Raw genomic sequence first — 15730 nt, 5'->3', positions numbered from 1 at the left:
GTAAATAAACTTCATGCGAGGCAAAGGTTTTGTAAGAATATCAACAACTTGCTCATCAGTAGAGAGATGCGTTGGAGCATCACTGCTCCTTTTTGAATAATGCTCCAGATGTAGTGATACTTGATATTGATGTCCTTCGACCTTTCATGGAAAACTAGGTTCTCAAAAAGCTTCATAAAACTTTGATTGTCACAATATATCACAGTCAGTTCCAACAATAGATCAAACAATCCTGCGAGTGACTTCCGAAGCCACACAACTCCACAACTCGCCAAACCAGCAACAATATATTCAGCTTCAACAATACTAAGTACAACAAATGTTTGCTTCTTGCTCATCCAAGACATCATAGCAGAGCCCAAACTAAAACATCCTGAAGTGTTCTTCCTATCTTCAACACTTCCAGCCCAATCAAAATCTGTGAATCCATGCAGTTGTAGTTCACCATTCGATACATATCTCAATCCATAATTAATAGTGCCACACAGATATCTCCATATATGTTTTGTTGCAATCCATTGTACATGTCGGGGCTCAACCAAGAACTGACTCAAAGTGTTCATTGCATAACAAATGTCGGGTCTAGTATTAAGCAAATAGTTTAATGAGCCAATTAGCTTGCGATACATAGAGGGATCAACCAAGTTAGAAAAAATGTCTCGCAACTTCTTCAAATTAGTCACCATGTGAGTATCCATGGACTTGCAGTCATCCCAAATCTCTGAAGGATCTTAACAATATACTTTCCTTGACCAAGGAAAATTCCACCCGTATTTTGCCATACTTCTAGTCCCAAGTAATAATGCATTACACCAAGATCCTTCATTTCGAATTCGAAAATCAACGCACCCTTACACTTTACTATATGTTTCTCTAATCCTATTGGAAACAATTCATTAACATATAATACAAAATCACATGCTCACCTTTAACAACTCTAAAGTATAAATTTGGATCAACATCACTCTTGGTAAAACCAAGATCACCAAGAGCACATAATTTATGACATTAGTAAGACCTTGACAGGACCACCAATGAATTACAGCCATGACGAGAAGTTGGCCTTGGCTTAGACTGTCAGTCTAGAAACTTTGATACTACATTTTGCTTTGCAAAACCACATGAATGGAAAACTCAAAGCCGATGCAGTACATACTAGGCCGACGACTTATCAACGGTAAGTTCGAACGATGGGTCATGATCCTCTCATCAAATATCCATCAATGCGAGAGTACCATGCCTGAGGTGTTTGTTTAAGCCTGTACAAAGATTTCTTCAATTTGCAAACATGAGTCTCCCTCTCATGAACCTCAAATCCTTGAGGTTGTTCTATGTACACTTCCTCCTTAATGAATCCATTAAGGAAAGCAGTTTTGACATCCATTTGATGTAATTTCCATCCTACAATAGAACCAATAGCAATAATAGATCTAATGGAGATGTACCTGGCAACTGGAGCAAATGTGTCTTCATAATCTTCTCTATCTATTTGGGAGAACCCTCTAGCCATGAATCTTTATTTGTACTGGTCTATGCTGCCATCAACTGCATGTTTTATTTTGTATATCCATTTGGAAGTCACCACCAACTTCCCTTTAGGTCTCAACACGATTTCCCATACATCATTCATCATAATACATCTTTCCAAACTTGCTAACCTATTGCTTCTTCATAGTTGGATGGCTCAAACTCAAGCTCATCAATGATGCATAACTTGAGTATATCTTGACACGTTTGAATTCCCTGAAAGTCCCATGAGGAGCCACATGTCCCTTTGTGTTCTGCACAGTTCTTTCAAGCCAAGCCAACCTCTTCCTAGTTTCTGGTACAATGACCCTTGGTGGGTCCACAGGTTCATTAGGTCCTTCAGGCTCTTTTGTTGATCTTGAGGATGATCCACAGGTCCTAACCCACATCCTTGGGAGCTACTTGCTCCACATCATCAATATCCAAGTGTGATCCTTTGGACTTCTAGAAGACAACATCTTCATCAAAAGTAACATCCTTGCTAATCTCAATTGTTCGATGTCCTAGAATATAAATTGTGTAGGCCTTCGATGTCTCACTGTATCCAACAAATGTTCCCTTCTTCCCAGAAGGTTCCAACTTGGTCCTCTTTTCTTTGGGCACATGAACGTAGACAGGACAACCAAAGATTCTCAAATGTCCAACTTTCGGCTTCTCACCTATGAAGACTTCTTCAGGTGTCTTATTCCCCAATACTCGGTGAGGACTTCTATTTTGGACATAAACAATAGTCTTGGAGGTTTCTCCCCATAGAAACATGAGCAGGTGTTGATCATGAATCATGGCTTTAGTGGCTTCCATAATAGTTATGTTCTTCCTCTTTGCATCCCATTTTGTTGAGGGTTGTAGGGTACTATCAACTCCCTCTTAATTCCAACATCCCTGCAAAAAGCAATAAGTTCCTTGGATGTATATTCTCCACCATTATCAAACCTCAAACTTTTGATTCTTCTTCCTATAAAATTTTTCACTTGAGCCATGAATTCCTAAAATCTATCAAAGGCTTCATCCTTGGTCTTTAAGAAATAAATCCATGTCTTTCGAGATAAATTATCAATGAAAGTTACATAGTACAGAATGCCACCTAGGGATTTCATAGACATGGACCCACACAAATCAGAATGTCCAAGATCTAAAAGTCCTTTGGACCTACTATCATTGCTTAGAAATGGTCCCTTGATATTCTTCCCAAGTGCACATCCTTTGCAAACTCCATGTTCAACCTTGATTTCTGGTAGACCTATAACAATTTCTTTTATTCTACACAAGGCTTTGTAATGACTGTGTGCATATCTTCAGTGCCAAAATTCACAAAGATCAGTATCATTGTGTATTAATGTTAGAATTGAACGACTCGAGTCTTTACAAGCCTCCTTCTCACACACCTATGCTTGAGCCTTTCTTCCATACTAGTACTTGACCATCAACAAAGACAACTCTATACCCTTTATCTTTCAAGCATGAAGAAGAGACCAAAGTCTTTTTCAAACCAGGTACATATAATATATCATTTAAGAAAATGTTACCTCTTGATTCCAGTTGAAAGGATGTTGAACCAATGCCTTTGACTGCATATTTGCATTCATCATCAAGCTCCACCCATTGTGTAGTTTTCTTTTCACCAACTCAGTGAAGCTTTCACAACTTCCTGTCAACCTATCATTATTAGCAATAGACCCTGTAAGAGCAGAATAAAAGAAAAATTATCATCTTCATTCTTTGGCTTCTTCATATGTGCTTGGCCTTCAAAATATGCAACTGAGGCATGTTGTTGCCCCTTCTCTTCCTGTTATCGTTCCTTTCAGGACACTTGTCATGAAAGTGACCATACTTTTGACAACGAAAACATTGAACCCTTGACATATCCTTCCTTCCTTTCCTTAACAAGGAAAACATTGAACTCTTGACCATATTGGTTCATTAACTTTTTAAAAGTGTTTGCATGTATTTAAAATCACCATTAAAAGGAGCTCAATTTAACTGACATAGGAACCTTGAAAGAATATTGTAGCGAACAAACATTAACAACAAACCACACAAGTTAAAATGACAGCACCACTTTGATAATAGAGTTCGGCTATTTTCAAGCCTACGTCTCCAGGCCCGATCTTCAAGGGGGAGGCCTCTTTATTAAAAATGCTCAAAATGTTTGTACATCAAAATGTAAGCTCCAGCTCATCAAAATAATGCTACCAATGGGGTCAAAAGGCCTCAAAACCCCTATTTAGGCTCTTCCCACCCTAAAAAAGGTCTCCAAATGGCCACAAAAAACCAAAAACACTCTCGATTGCAACTCAAGAGGACTTGGCACTATAAACCATACAACAAAACCCACCTATGGCCCAATGGTTGGGCCTGTTGGTTATAAAGTCCTTGGTCGGGGATTCGATACACAAATGTAGTGCTTTCAGAATGATTTTTGGATAACATACGATGGGAGGTTATATTACATTTATGGCATATAATAAAATTTTAAAGGTTACGGTGGCAGGGTCAACTGACCCACCACCCCACACGATACCACAATAAATTGTATTATATTAAAGTTTATGACCCTAGGCCTTATCCATAGTGCTAAAATGTTGTGATATGGCGGAGGTGATAAGTATGGCGGAGCCGCCAACAATGTCGAGCTTAGTCTTTTTTTATGCTATTTGGATAACCTTATCACCTCAAATATGTGCGGCGGAGTAGTTATAATAAGACACAAATGTTAGCATAGTTGGTAAGGCGTCGTATATGTAGAGCAGAGGTCATGGGATCGAATCCTATCCGGTCTGTCGATTTTGTTAACATAATTTTGGCGAATTTGTAAAGGCCACATGTCGCCTTGCAGTTGGTCCATATTCCATTAACCACATGAAGACACTTGTCAGTCTCTGGATGCGCCACATGTTAGCCAAAACCATAATCCTGTAACCCCAAATGCCGGAACCATGAGTTGACCGTTGACTGTCAGAACCCTAAGCGTTGACTTTAACCTGTTGACTTGGATGTTTAACATAAAACTTTGATGCTTCTTGGCCATGTATTTTCTTTGATTTTGTTGTTGTATGTTCATCATTGCTTCTTGCACTATTTTCATTAGTTGTAGTTAATCATTTTGAAGAGTGGAACTTTCAACACCACATAATTTATATTGTTGACCTTGCCAATTAAACTCCATGAATTGTTCTTCCAGCTTGGTAGTATAAGTGCCCAACTGCATCAACCGCTTTGCACCTATCATGATATCCATCTCATCAAGTAGTAGAGCATAGAAACTTGCTTGTAGATCCAATCTTGGATTTTAAATGAAACTTTATGACTACTCCCTACTCCTTTGACCTTTTGTCCATCAACAACCATATCTTTGACATCCTTGGTGGGGTACACAAAAAGGTTGACTTGTTTAGCGACAACAACGTCTTTACAATTACGAGTACTATCAAAGTCTACAAGTATTTTTATGTTTCTCTTTTTGACAATTCGTTTGTGATCGTGTGTTTTTGGTTGTGGTTTCTCGTCTTAGTTACAAGTGGATTTGCAGGATCTCTTTCATTGTTTCTTCGAATATCGGTCCTCAACTAAGATGAGGTGGAATATATTTTGTAGTCAATTGCTATATTTGGTCCCTTTTGTTAATGTTCCTTGAACCTAGCAACTGACACTGTATTAACCTAGCAGATTACAAATCTTCTAAATAAATTCACAGCTAGGTTCTTAACATAATTATTCAGTGGAAGCAAAAATTATAATGAATCTCAGTGACATGTGACACATACAAATTCTACCTGATCAAATAATTTCTTCATTAAATCAAAATCTACTCGGGCTCTTGTCCTGGGATAATGGCCCAACTGACAAATTTACAATTACAACATATTATGAATCCGATCCAATTGATCGAGGCCCAAATCTATCCTTGATCTCCTTGGCTGATTTGGACCTCTAATGTTGCACCCCTATACCTTCCTCAAACCCAACACACTAGAATGGAAGTCCTTCTCCACTCACCACGAAAATGCCTCTCTCAATGTCTTGTACTAATATATGGTGTGTCTTCTCCTCTCCTTAGCCTTGCCTTTATAACTCTACATTGAGTTAATTCCCTAACCCTAATCTCCAAAGTGATTGACATATTAGATCTCGCCTCATTTGAGATCAACGGTTTAGATTAAAACATTATCACTAAAGTAAATACTTTACTTTTCCTAAGTTTCTTTAGCTCAATAGCCAACATAATTAATTATATGTTTTTCCTAAGTTAGACTTAGGCCAAGCTAGAATAACAACTTACTCATACTTGAGCAAGTGTCTTAAGGAGACTTTGGGCAACTTCTTTAAGCCTAGACAATTAGGCTTATGCAGAAGTACTAGCTCAAGCTACACTTTCGATGCATTTCTTCTTCATTTCTATTTTGTTGGGTGCATGAGAATAAGCTAATGATATTTTTTGGTGAATGGCAGTGCTTCATTATCAATTGTTGGTATCTTGATTTTAAATCTATCGTGTTGACTTGTTCTACCCAATGTTATCAGAACCGAACTGGTCATTGAACTGAGAACAAGCCGCAATCGGAAATCGAATCGGAATAAGGAAAAACCTGTACCAAAAAACTGATCGACAAAAAATACATAAAATATTCAAATTTTTAAAGAAAAGATATATATATTCATGTGCATCCATATAAATTCAAACCATTTATACAAAAATATGAAAAAGTTCTCATTTATATAACGAGAGTGCATAATACCAAAATAACACTTAGTGCAATACATCTCTGAAACAAAATGCATCAAGAAGCAAGCTCCACATGGCCTTTGGAATCCGAAATAAGCATAGTACTACACTACAATACTACTAGCACTAATCAAAATCATCCTCCTTGTCCTCTTCTTCATCTTCATCCTTCGAATATGTCGACTAAGAATCTATAGTGGAATTATGATTTGATTCCCCTAACCCTGAAGGTGGAAGTGGGTCCAAGTCCATCCAAGAAAGATCTTCATTGACAAATGTTGGTTACTGGGTCTCCTCAACCCACTTTGATGATGGATCAAAGTCATCCAAGTTATGTTGCTTGGTTTGGGCATCTTGTTCAACAAATAATTTTGCCTCAACCTAAAGTTGTATTAAACATAAACCATGTCATTCAATCATTTTTGCCCCAAATTGTTCCTCTTCTTGGTGTGTATATGCTCAAAAAATACTCCATTTCCATTCACACCTTAAAGCACTGCATGTTTGGTGCAATCTTTGAATTGCATATCTTTGTAAATCAGGGCATTGGTTATTGCCACAAATAGGTTGCAATAAGAGTTTAAGGAAAATAAGTATTAGCAAATTTCTTTGAAAGTTTGAAACTTGGGTTGAAGCCCTTTAACGAGTAAGATAATTTCAAAACTTTGACATTTCTTACTTAGTGGATCCTTTGTTCTACTTCTTATAGCCATAGACATCTTAAGGGTACCAATACTCTCATTGGAATTGAAGAGTTGGCTATGCACCTGGTCCTGAATCTTGAGATGTTGGATCATGCACTTAATGCAATTGTACAATCCCTCTTTTACCTCCCCATCTACGTCAAAATATTTACTGTAATGGTACCATCAAAGTTCAAAAGATAAAAAAATTCATTGATTGATTTTGAATGTTTGGCAAAACTTTTCTAAATTCTAATGAATAATATAACTTATAAACATTGAAAAAATAAAATTACATACATTGGGTTTAGGTAATAGCCAACTACATGTAAAGGTCTATGGAGTTGTTTGTTCCATCTTTCATCAATGATTCTCCACAAAGGAACATAGATTTGTCTTTTATCCCCATATGTTGGCTTTATTGCCTCTTTGGCCTGATCCATGGCCCCATAAACAATACCCATGGTGGGTTTATCATCATACACCATATGCAACACTTTCACAAGAGGCTCACTAAATAGCAATATCTCTTCTACCTTTCCAAAAAGATTTTTCAAACACTTTGTTAGCCACCTCTTTCCCTTCAGCGTTTTTGCTCCACTAAGATGCATTCCATTCATCACAAGCAAACATCTTCCTTGGGTTGCTTTTTTGCTAAACAAGGGATTGCAACGAAAGAAAGTTTGTTGCAAATTGTGCAATGGTTGACCGAACAAGCTCTCTACCCTTAGTGTCTTTCATTATAAGGTTCAAAATCCATGAGTCGTTGTACATGTATCTAGTGATGGATTTTGTTTCTTCCACACACTTCTTCACCCACTCAATTTTACTAATGTCCTCAAGTAAGAGTTCCGCACAATGGGCTGCACATGGAGTCCACTAAATGGTGGAGTGATTTTCCTCCAACATCCTTCCAACTACAACATTGTTGGAGGCATTATCTCTGATCACGTGTACAACATTGTCAACCCATACTTCAATAACAACTTCATCCAAAACACAAAATAGTAATTGTTCATCCTTCACTTGATCAAATGCATCCACAATTTCAAACACATGGTGCCTTTTGGGCAAGCAATTAAAAAAATTTAAAATGTTGTGGGCTCTTCCATCAGTGCATCCATCAAACATAATTGTGCCCCCTATTTTGGTCCATGATTGTTTGAACTCTATGAGGTACTCTTCTATTATTTGGATCTCAGTTTGTAAAAGTGCCCCTATAATATAATGAAAACTAGGGCTTTTGAAGCATGAACCATATGCAGTTATAACATCAATCATAATTTGATAACATGGAAAATTAGTAGCACTGAAAGGTATGTTTGCATCATACCACCAACTAGCAATGCATTCCCAAGCAACCTCCCTCTCTATTTTCTTCCACTTGGCATCAATGATGAGTTGAGCACCAAGGGTGGTGCGAGGTACAAAAAAAGAGTCAAGATTCCTTGCACGTGCCCTTTTCAAATTAGATGAACTAGTGCCAGAAGCAGAGACATTCACATCTCCAATTCTAAAGAGGAAACTAGAGGATTCTGCAAAAGTAGGGATATGTGTTTGAAGATTGGCATTCATGAAAGGAGCATCATCTTTTTTGTTTTTCCCCATATCCTTTTTTACTTTCTTGATCTTGCTCTTTTTCGCTAGGAAGGCTTTAATCAAACCCATCATATGATTTTTTGGTAGTCAAAGGCTTTCACACAGGGTTTTACAGTTTTACTTGGCATCTCAAATGAGCCAAGTGTTCTTTAATTCTATGGATGCCCCCACCATTAATTGCCTTCCCTTAGTAGTTGCAAGCTTTTTTGCCATCATTGTTCAAATGGCAATGTAAACATGTTGGATCATTCTTGCTTTTAGGGACCATGGCAACCTCTTCAACAACAAATAAAAATCTACATACAAAACCCTAGCAATTCTTACTTTCTAGGAAAAAAATTAAGAGATAAATACAAGAAAAATTAAAATAGAAATCCACATAGAAAACCCTAGTTTTTTTTAAATTTCTAGGGAAATAAACAACAATTTTTAACAGGAAAATAGAAGAAGATTAGGTGCCTTGACATACTTCGAGAAGCCTTCCAAAAGTTGACAACAATAGCAGCTCTAAACAACAGAAAAAAAAAGTTCCAAAAACCCCTTCAGTCACCTCCATAAACAGTGAAAAGCCAGCCCACAATCTTTGAGAAAAAATCTCTTAAAGCATCTTTGAATCTCTCCAACAAACTCTCTCCAGCTTAGCCCTTCAACCAACACACCAAATCTGCACAAGAACCTCTTGAAAACAGATATTGCAAAATTGCAAGTATCTCTCCAAAACCCACTCAGAAATCTCAGCTCAAGAAATACAAGAAGCTTGAATGAATAGTGTGTGTGAAATAGAGGGGAGGATGATGTTTATATAGCTTTGAAAGGGGCCTAAGTTTCCTTTTTTGTGGGCCAATTGAGAAAAAAAAAAAAAAAAAAGGAGTTTGAAGCCCCACAAGTTGTGTTGTATGTCGCTATATGAAATTGGTTGGTCCAATCCTGAACCGGCCATTTCTGGTTCACCAGTCCAAACCAACTTTGGCCTCCAACCGATCAGACCGGTCAGTTCTAACCAATCCAGTCCAGTCCTGACAACACTAGTTCTACCTTGACCGCTTTTGTGAACTATGGTCGACGAGATTGGACTTAATGGTGGATTTTCATAAGTTTCGAGTTCTATCATTGAAACATCTAGCAATTTAATTAGTTGATCAATCCCTTTTATATGCTCATCAATTACTCCTAACAATTTGTCTTTGTTGGTCTTTAAATTGTACTTGAAAGTGATTTCACTCACTTGGTTCTTCTTTCCTCCATTTTTGTCCACTATCTTTGAATAGTGTAATGACCTGTTTTCACATAGATGTCCTAGAATCCATATCATATCACAAATGTGACATATATTTCCATGACTATTAATTCTAGTCATCATCTCTTGGAACCTCCATAATACAATATAACTCATCAAATCTATTGCCCATATCTTCTATTTATTTCTCAATCTTGTACCCTAATTCTTTTTGTCCTTCTATTAACTGCCTTTGCAACTTCTTGACATGATCCATAATTTCTATGGGACCATTGACTTTATCTCCATCAGGATGAAACTCTATAACTAGCGATTTTCGTGCTTGTCCTCTTTGCAAAACCAAGGTTTTTAAATTCATTTTTATTTATATACTACATATATAAAGTAATGAAATTAATTTTATTTCTGAAAATGGAAGAATTGTGTGTGTGTGTGTGTATATAAAGGTTCTTCTTAGATATATAACTTGTGAAAAGGTGTCAATTGTGTTTAGTTCAAGTGATTTTGGGATTGCAATGTTATCAGCCCCACCTAGGTTCTATTCCCATAAGTGATACGTTAAGCACATATTGAGTATATTTGCTGGGGAGTATGCAAGAGACCACTGCTTGAGCAGATGAAAGGAAACCACACATGGAATTAAAGAGCTGTACAATGGGATTGCAGGATCGATTTGACAACATACAGATTAAATATGACAGAGAATGGCTGAGACAAACGTACTGACTCTGCAGACGGAGCATACAGGTCTGTACAGAACTGTGTGCAGATTTGTATGAGACAGCAACATGAAGGAATTAATCCACAATCTTGTCCAAGACTTTGGATCTGACACCAATGTAGCGAAAGCACACGATGAATTAAGGCTTTAATTGGATAGGCTAAAACCGCATATATGAATATATCAATTAATAAATTATTCATTCAATGATAAGAATGATACAATGACCTTCGTGACAGTATACTTATATGCATTCACTGGCCATGAGGTGAAGTGAGATGTGTCCCTTGCCGTTTTGTTAACCTAATGATTATTATTTATTAGTACTATTATTATTATTTATATTTGTTACAAACTGTAGAAAATATCTCAGAAAGAAGCTTGTTATAGTTCACTGTCCAAGACTCAAGTTTTAAGACTAGCGTGAGGGTGCGGATACAAATATCAATATGTTTCACTAACACAAATGTCAACATAATATTTTTATAAGATTTGCCTCCAACTTACCTTCAAAAAATTATATCTCCCCTAATCCAATTGTAATTAGAATGACTGACAATGATTCCATTCGTCAACATGAATGTGCCCAGGGGACCCAAAATACTCCCTGTTGGTTTCATGTCTATATGCAGCACTCAATTTCACATAACTATGTCACTTTCACAAGGATCGTAACTACTTTAAAACTTCTATCTATTTCATATTTTTCTGAACCTTTGGAAAAAGGATCCCAAACCTCCCCCTCCCAAATCTACTGAACTTTTCAAACATGCCAACTATAAGAATGACCAAGAGAATTGTTCAACGGGCTCACTCTGGGATTATACTCAATATGGCATCCACCTAGTGTCTGCAAAGAAGCCAGATGAGAACAGCACAAAAATATAACAGTAAAAGGATACAATGCTAGAAAAAAGCAACTGGGAAATGCAAGATTTGCAATTAGATTATGTATATTTTAATAATTCATTGCTGCTTTACATCGGATGGTAAATGAAAGATCTTCAACAGTCTAGAGGTCAATAAAGAAAACAATCAATGAATTTAGTTCAACATAGATTCTGGGGAAAATTAGCTTTACCTTTGAACGTTTGGGTTACTGCTTGAAACTGCTTGAGACTGGGGATAGCTGCGACCGGATCTACCACTTCCAGCACCAGATGAAATAGCAGAACCTGATCCTTGACTTGATCGTACTACTCCACTAAATCCAGACTTTGGTGAGATTATCTCAGACCCGTCCTCTTGCAAAAGAAGTTCATCACTATAACAAAAGAAAAATGACAAGAATTACTAAAACCATCAAGTAATAAAAAAATCCTACATTTAATTGTGCAGTAGTTGGTACCCAGCTACCTGTAATTTGGATCCCAATCTCCAGGATCTGGTGGTGGTGAACTGCTTTCCAATCCCTCCGAGCATGTCTCCATTGAAGTCAGAGACTCCCCATATAAACCAGACGCATATACACCGGAATTTTTTTGGTGATTTGATACCATCAACGCTGTAGTGACACCATTTCCACCCCTTTGCCTCCAAGGTTGAAGATGAGAAGTTGCTTGACTGTTGCGAGGGGAGCCCGGATAACCACCTCGGGTATTTCCATCTACAAAGCCACCAGCACCCACATCCATATTGACTCCCACATTGTTTTGGTGACCTTGCCAATGCTGTGGTATATTATCCTGGGGTGGCAAATGCGAACTGCCAGATATACTGAAACCCCTTCGTTTGTGATACTGGCCGACTGCAGCTGCCTTTCCTAAACCAGTAACATGAATACTATTTCTGGCAGGTGAGGTTGGTCCATACCTCCCAGGGGAACCTATAGGAGATCCAGAAGAAACCTGTATCTGAGAGCTTGGAGGAGTAAACTGAGAAGGACTAGCTCCCAAGGACATGGGCCTCAACATGCCACTAGAGGGGCTTATACCAAGAGCATGCCCAGGAGGAGCTTGTGAGAACCTCCACCTCGTGTCAGGACTTGCTCCAACAGCAGTACCGCCAGGAGTACCATGACTCTGTATATTAAGTCCAGAAGGTGTGATTGGGCAGTATCCCATATAGGCATTACTAGTGTCTCCATAGCTCCCAAAACTACTCCCAAGACCAACACCATCCCCATAACTACCATGGCTTCCAAGGCTACCATAACTACTAGCATAGGAAAAAGGAGCCATCGGATACTGCGGGCTATTGTAGTGAATGCCTTTGTTCATGTTCACAACCTAATCATGTCGTTTAACACAAGGGAATTACTTGATATAGACAAGGATAAGAACCAAACACTATATATGTCATAGCACAATATATCCATAGCACAACATAGAATAAGGCAGAGGTGCAATACATGATGAGAAAAAATAGTTAGAAATTTATCTGCAGACCTGGGGAGAAAGGCCAGCACCAAACCAATGACCTGATCCTGGATTGTGATCCACTGTAACTATCTGACTGACTGGCTACAAATTTAAAATATAAAAATAAAATAAAATAAAATCAGCAGTTGATGAAAGTAATGAACAGCAATGCATATAGAATAAATCATTAAAGACTATATACTTACTTTGCGAGGTGTTTCTGGGGAAGGCGTGTAAGGACAAGTAAAGGCTTCTTCAGTCACAAAAGGATGCCGTGCAGCCTGCATAACTCAACTTTAATTCACTCTTATAGTTCCAAACACAGTTAACAAGGGAAACCAATCAAACATTACTCAAAATGCTTTAACAGCACACACACAAAGAAGACACCATTGAAGCTTTCAATCTGAAGTCACCTGGCCAGGTGTCCATCGCTTCTCTGGATCAAACTGAACAAGGCCCCTCAAGAAATCAATGAATGCCAAGCGTGACTGATTCTCTGCAAAATCTTCAATTAACTATCCACATCAGAACCGATGCAGTTTTGACATGCTGATATACATAGGGACTTAGTATGTGGCAACTACCTCACTTTCAGACTATTATCAGATGCTAGGCATAAGTTTCTACAGTATTAAAAAAAAAACATATATTAATCTATGTCTATGTTAAGTACATTAAAATTTGTTTTAACCTTTGGCAAACTCTTCCTCCGTCATCTTCTTTCTCTGAATTGGGTAGTTAACAACAATATCTTCAAGTGTATCATAATTAAAGTATCGCTTCCCTGATGCAGGCTTCTTCATCTCCCTCTATTTTTATCATGAATGTGGACAAAAAATATTATAAAAATGAAAAAACAACACAAAAAGAATAATTTTAGAAAAAACATTGCATAATATCTTTCAAATTATTTTAATGTGTAAAAGTGAGAAGTTCCAGCAAAAGTATATGGTGGTGATATATGTAACTAACTGCTTCATATTCTGCTTCAGTAAGAAAGCGATATGCCGACTGTTGTCCCTCTCCAGTTCGATTTTCATCCAATCGGGAAGAACCACCTACATGCTTAAAATATTTACTTGTATTCTTTGCAGACCTCAATATATGATCTGGTGGCTGATCTCTGAATAATTGAGTTCATAAATCAGTAGTCAGTCAGAAATCTTCACAAAGAGGAAGAGAATGTTATGGCTAGAATGTAAATTCACAATCCATCAAATGACTTATATTGCTCACTAGTCACTACCAACGTACAGTATTATGAACATAAAGATAAGCATGATTATTAATGGTAAATATAATAAAGATAAAACATACTTATTTTAAAATCAACTAGCACAGGACCAAATGGACTAAGCAAGGCCATCCCTAAAGTCCAAAGGGGTAACGAGTGCAAAGGACTTAACAGGAGATAACGCATGCCTCCTGCCAGAGCTGCAAACCAATTAACTGATATCCAATTTAAATGCCCACAAAAATGGCGGATTGAATGCAGATACAATAGAGTGGAACTCCATATAGAACTAACATTTATCGCATGACACATCACAGGCATTGTACCCTTTACGTACAGTTATCATCCCCCATGACTAGTTTTTAACAACTATTAGTCCATTTGTTGATCAGGTATGTAAACATCACTGAAGAGAACTTGCCTCTTCCTATTAAGAAATACCATACATTTGGGATTTGATTAGGATGAATTTTAAAAGCTGCTATTATTAACCATGGAATCTTCCACTCAATCTCATGGAATTGTTGAAGAAAGACATTGAGATTAGTTTTCCAGACAAGGTGTCATCCTATCTCCAGTAGTTTGGATTGCCTATTTAGGAGTTATTCAGCCAAACAACATCTTTTATATTCATCTAGGAAAATGCCCAGGGCTGAGAGGGCCCAGTGACCATGGGAGGATCTTGGAGACAATAAGCAGAGAGTCTCCTGATATTCGAGACCAATGGAAACAATCTAGTAACATGGGTCTGGGTGTCCAGATTAGACTGCTGATCAAACCTGCATTAAGGAAGAGTACTCCTCTGTGTCGTGGTGATGGGTCATCGGGCTCCCAAACATGAGGCTGTCCGTAATCTCACTCATTTGTTATGCACTGTACACAACGCCGAACAGCCTGCACAGTGCTTAGCACCTGCAAGCGCTAAAGCAGGCTGAAGGATAGAAGTAATCAATATGACAGCAGGACCTGGAAGAGTCTTGTGCAGTCTGCCATCAGCAAGTCACTACCTCGCAATTGAACGAAGATAGGCATATCTGAACAGGATAATCCAACATAGAAATGGACCCCCCAGAATCATGGGCTAAAGAATTATCTCTCACACAGATCTCATAATATATGGGGCACCTGAAAATGAAATTCTTGGGCTCTACCTCCTGCAGATGGCAAAGTGACTATCCTGTCCTCCTGTGGAATAAAGTGATCAAAATAATGCAAAAGCAGATGAGAACAAAACAAGAATTGGCCAAGCAGGAACTCAAAGCCATGTGGCTAGTGGCCCCAAGTGTAGAAATAATTCTGCTCTTTTCAAGCTCCTGGATTTTGAGAAAACAGGAGGTTCTAGTACAGCCACAATGCAATTAAGAAATAATAGGACACTTCTGTGGATTGTAGGCCTGTTGCTTGCATGGCATACGAAATCTCACCTTCTAGCTCCACCCAGGATATAAAATGCAGTATGCAACATCAACAGTGACGACAAAACCTCAGCAGTTGTTCTATCTCTATTTTCAGTTGATTTCATTAGCACAGACCTGAGTATTGTTAAAGTACTTGTTTGTACAAAAGCACAATTATCAAAGGCAATGGAGACTAATGCTCTTCCCCAAGACAAGTTAAAGCTGATAAAAAAGACTTTAATCCAA

The 15730-nt window shown here is 37.9% G+C and overlaps 1 protein-coding gene across 10 annotated transcripts in view; it reads right to left on the bottom strand.

Moving 5' to 3' along the window:
• Window positions 1-15730, bottom strand: part of YAK1 (YAK1-like protein 1) — a 130333-nt gene that overhangs the window by 23781 nt on the left and 90822 nt on the right. For 8 of the 10 annotated variants that reach the window (XM_089460422.1, XM_089460423.1, XM_089460421.1 and 5 more), the window contains 7 exons: window positions 13826-13976; window positions 13545-13662; window positions 13267-13358; window positions 13057-13131; window positions 12878-12952; window positions 11847-12718; window positions 11572-11754 (listed from right to left, as the gene is read on the bottom strand). In XM_089460422.1, coding sequence (XP_089316548.1) covers window positions 11572-11754; window positions 11847-12718; window positions 12878-12952; window positions 13057-13131; window positions 13267-13358; window positions 13545-13662; window positions 13826-13976 — 1566 coding nt within the window. The remainder of the gene's footprint in view (window positions 1-11571; window positions 11755-11846; window positions 12719-12877; window positions 12953-13056; window positions 13132-13266; window positions 13359-13544; window positions 13663-13825; window positions 13977-15730) is intronic. The other 2 variants (XM_089460427.1, XM_089460430.1) reach the window with 1 other exon arrangement.

This window comes from Pinus tabuliformis, chromosome 7 (assembly GCF_031772625.1).
Source record: "Pinus tabuliformis cultivar Carrire ecotype Pingquan chromosome 7, CPIR1, whole genome shotgun sequence".
NCBI classification, from domain to species: Eukaryota; Viridiplantae; Streptophyta; class Pinopsida; order Pinales; family Pinaceae; genus Pinus; species Pinus tabuliformis.
The sequence above is the reverse complement of the archived record's forward strand: the minus strand, read 5'-3'. Positions and strand labels throughout refer to the sequence as shown.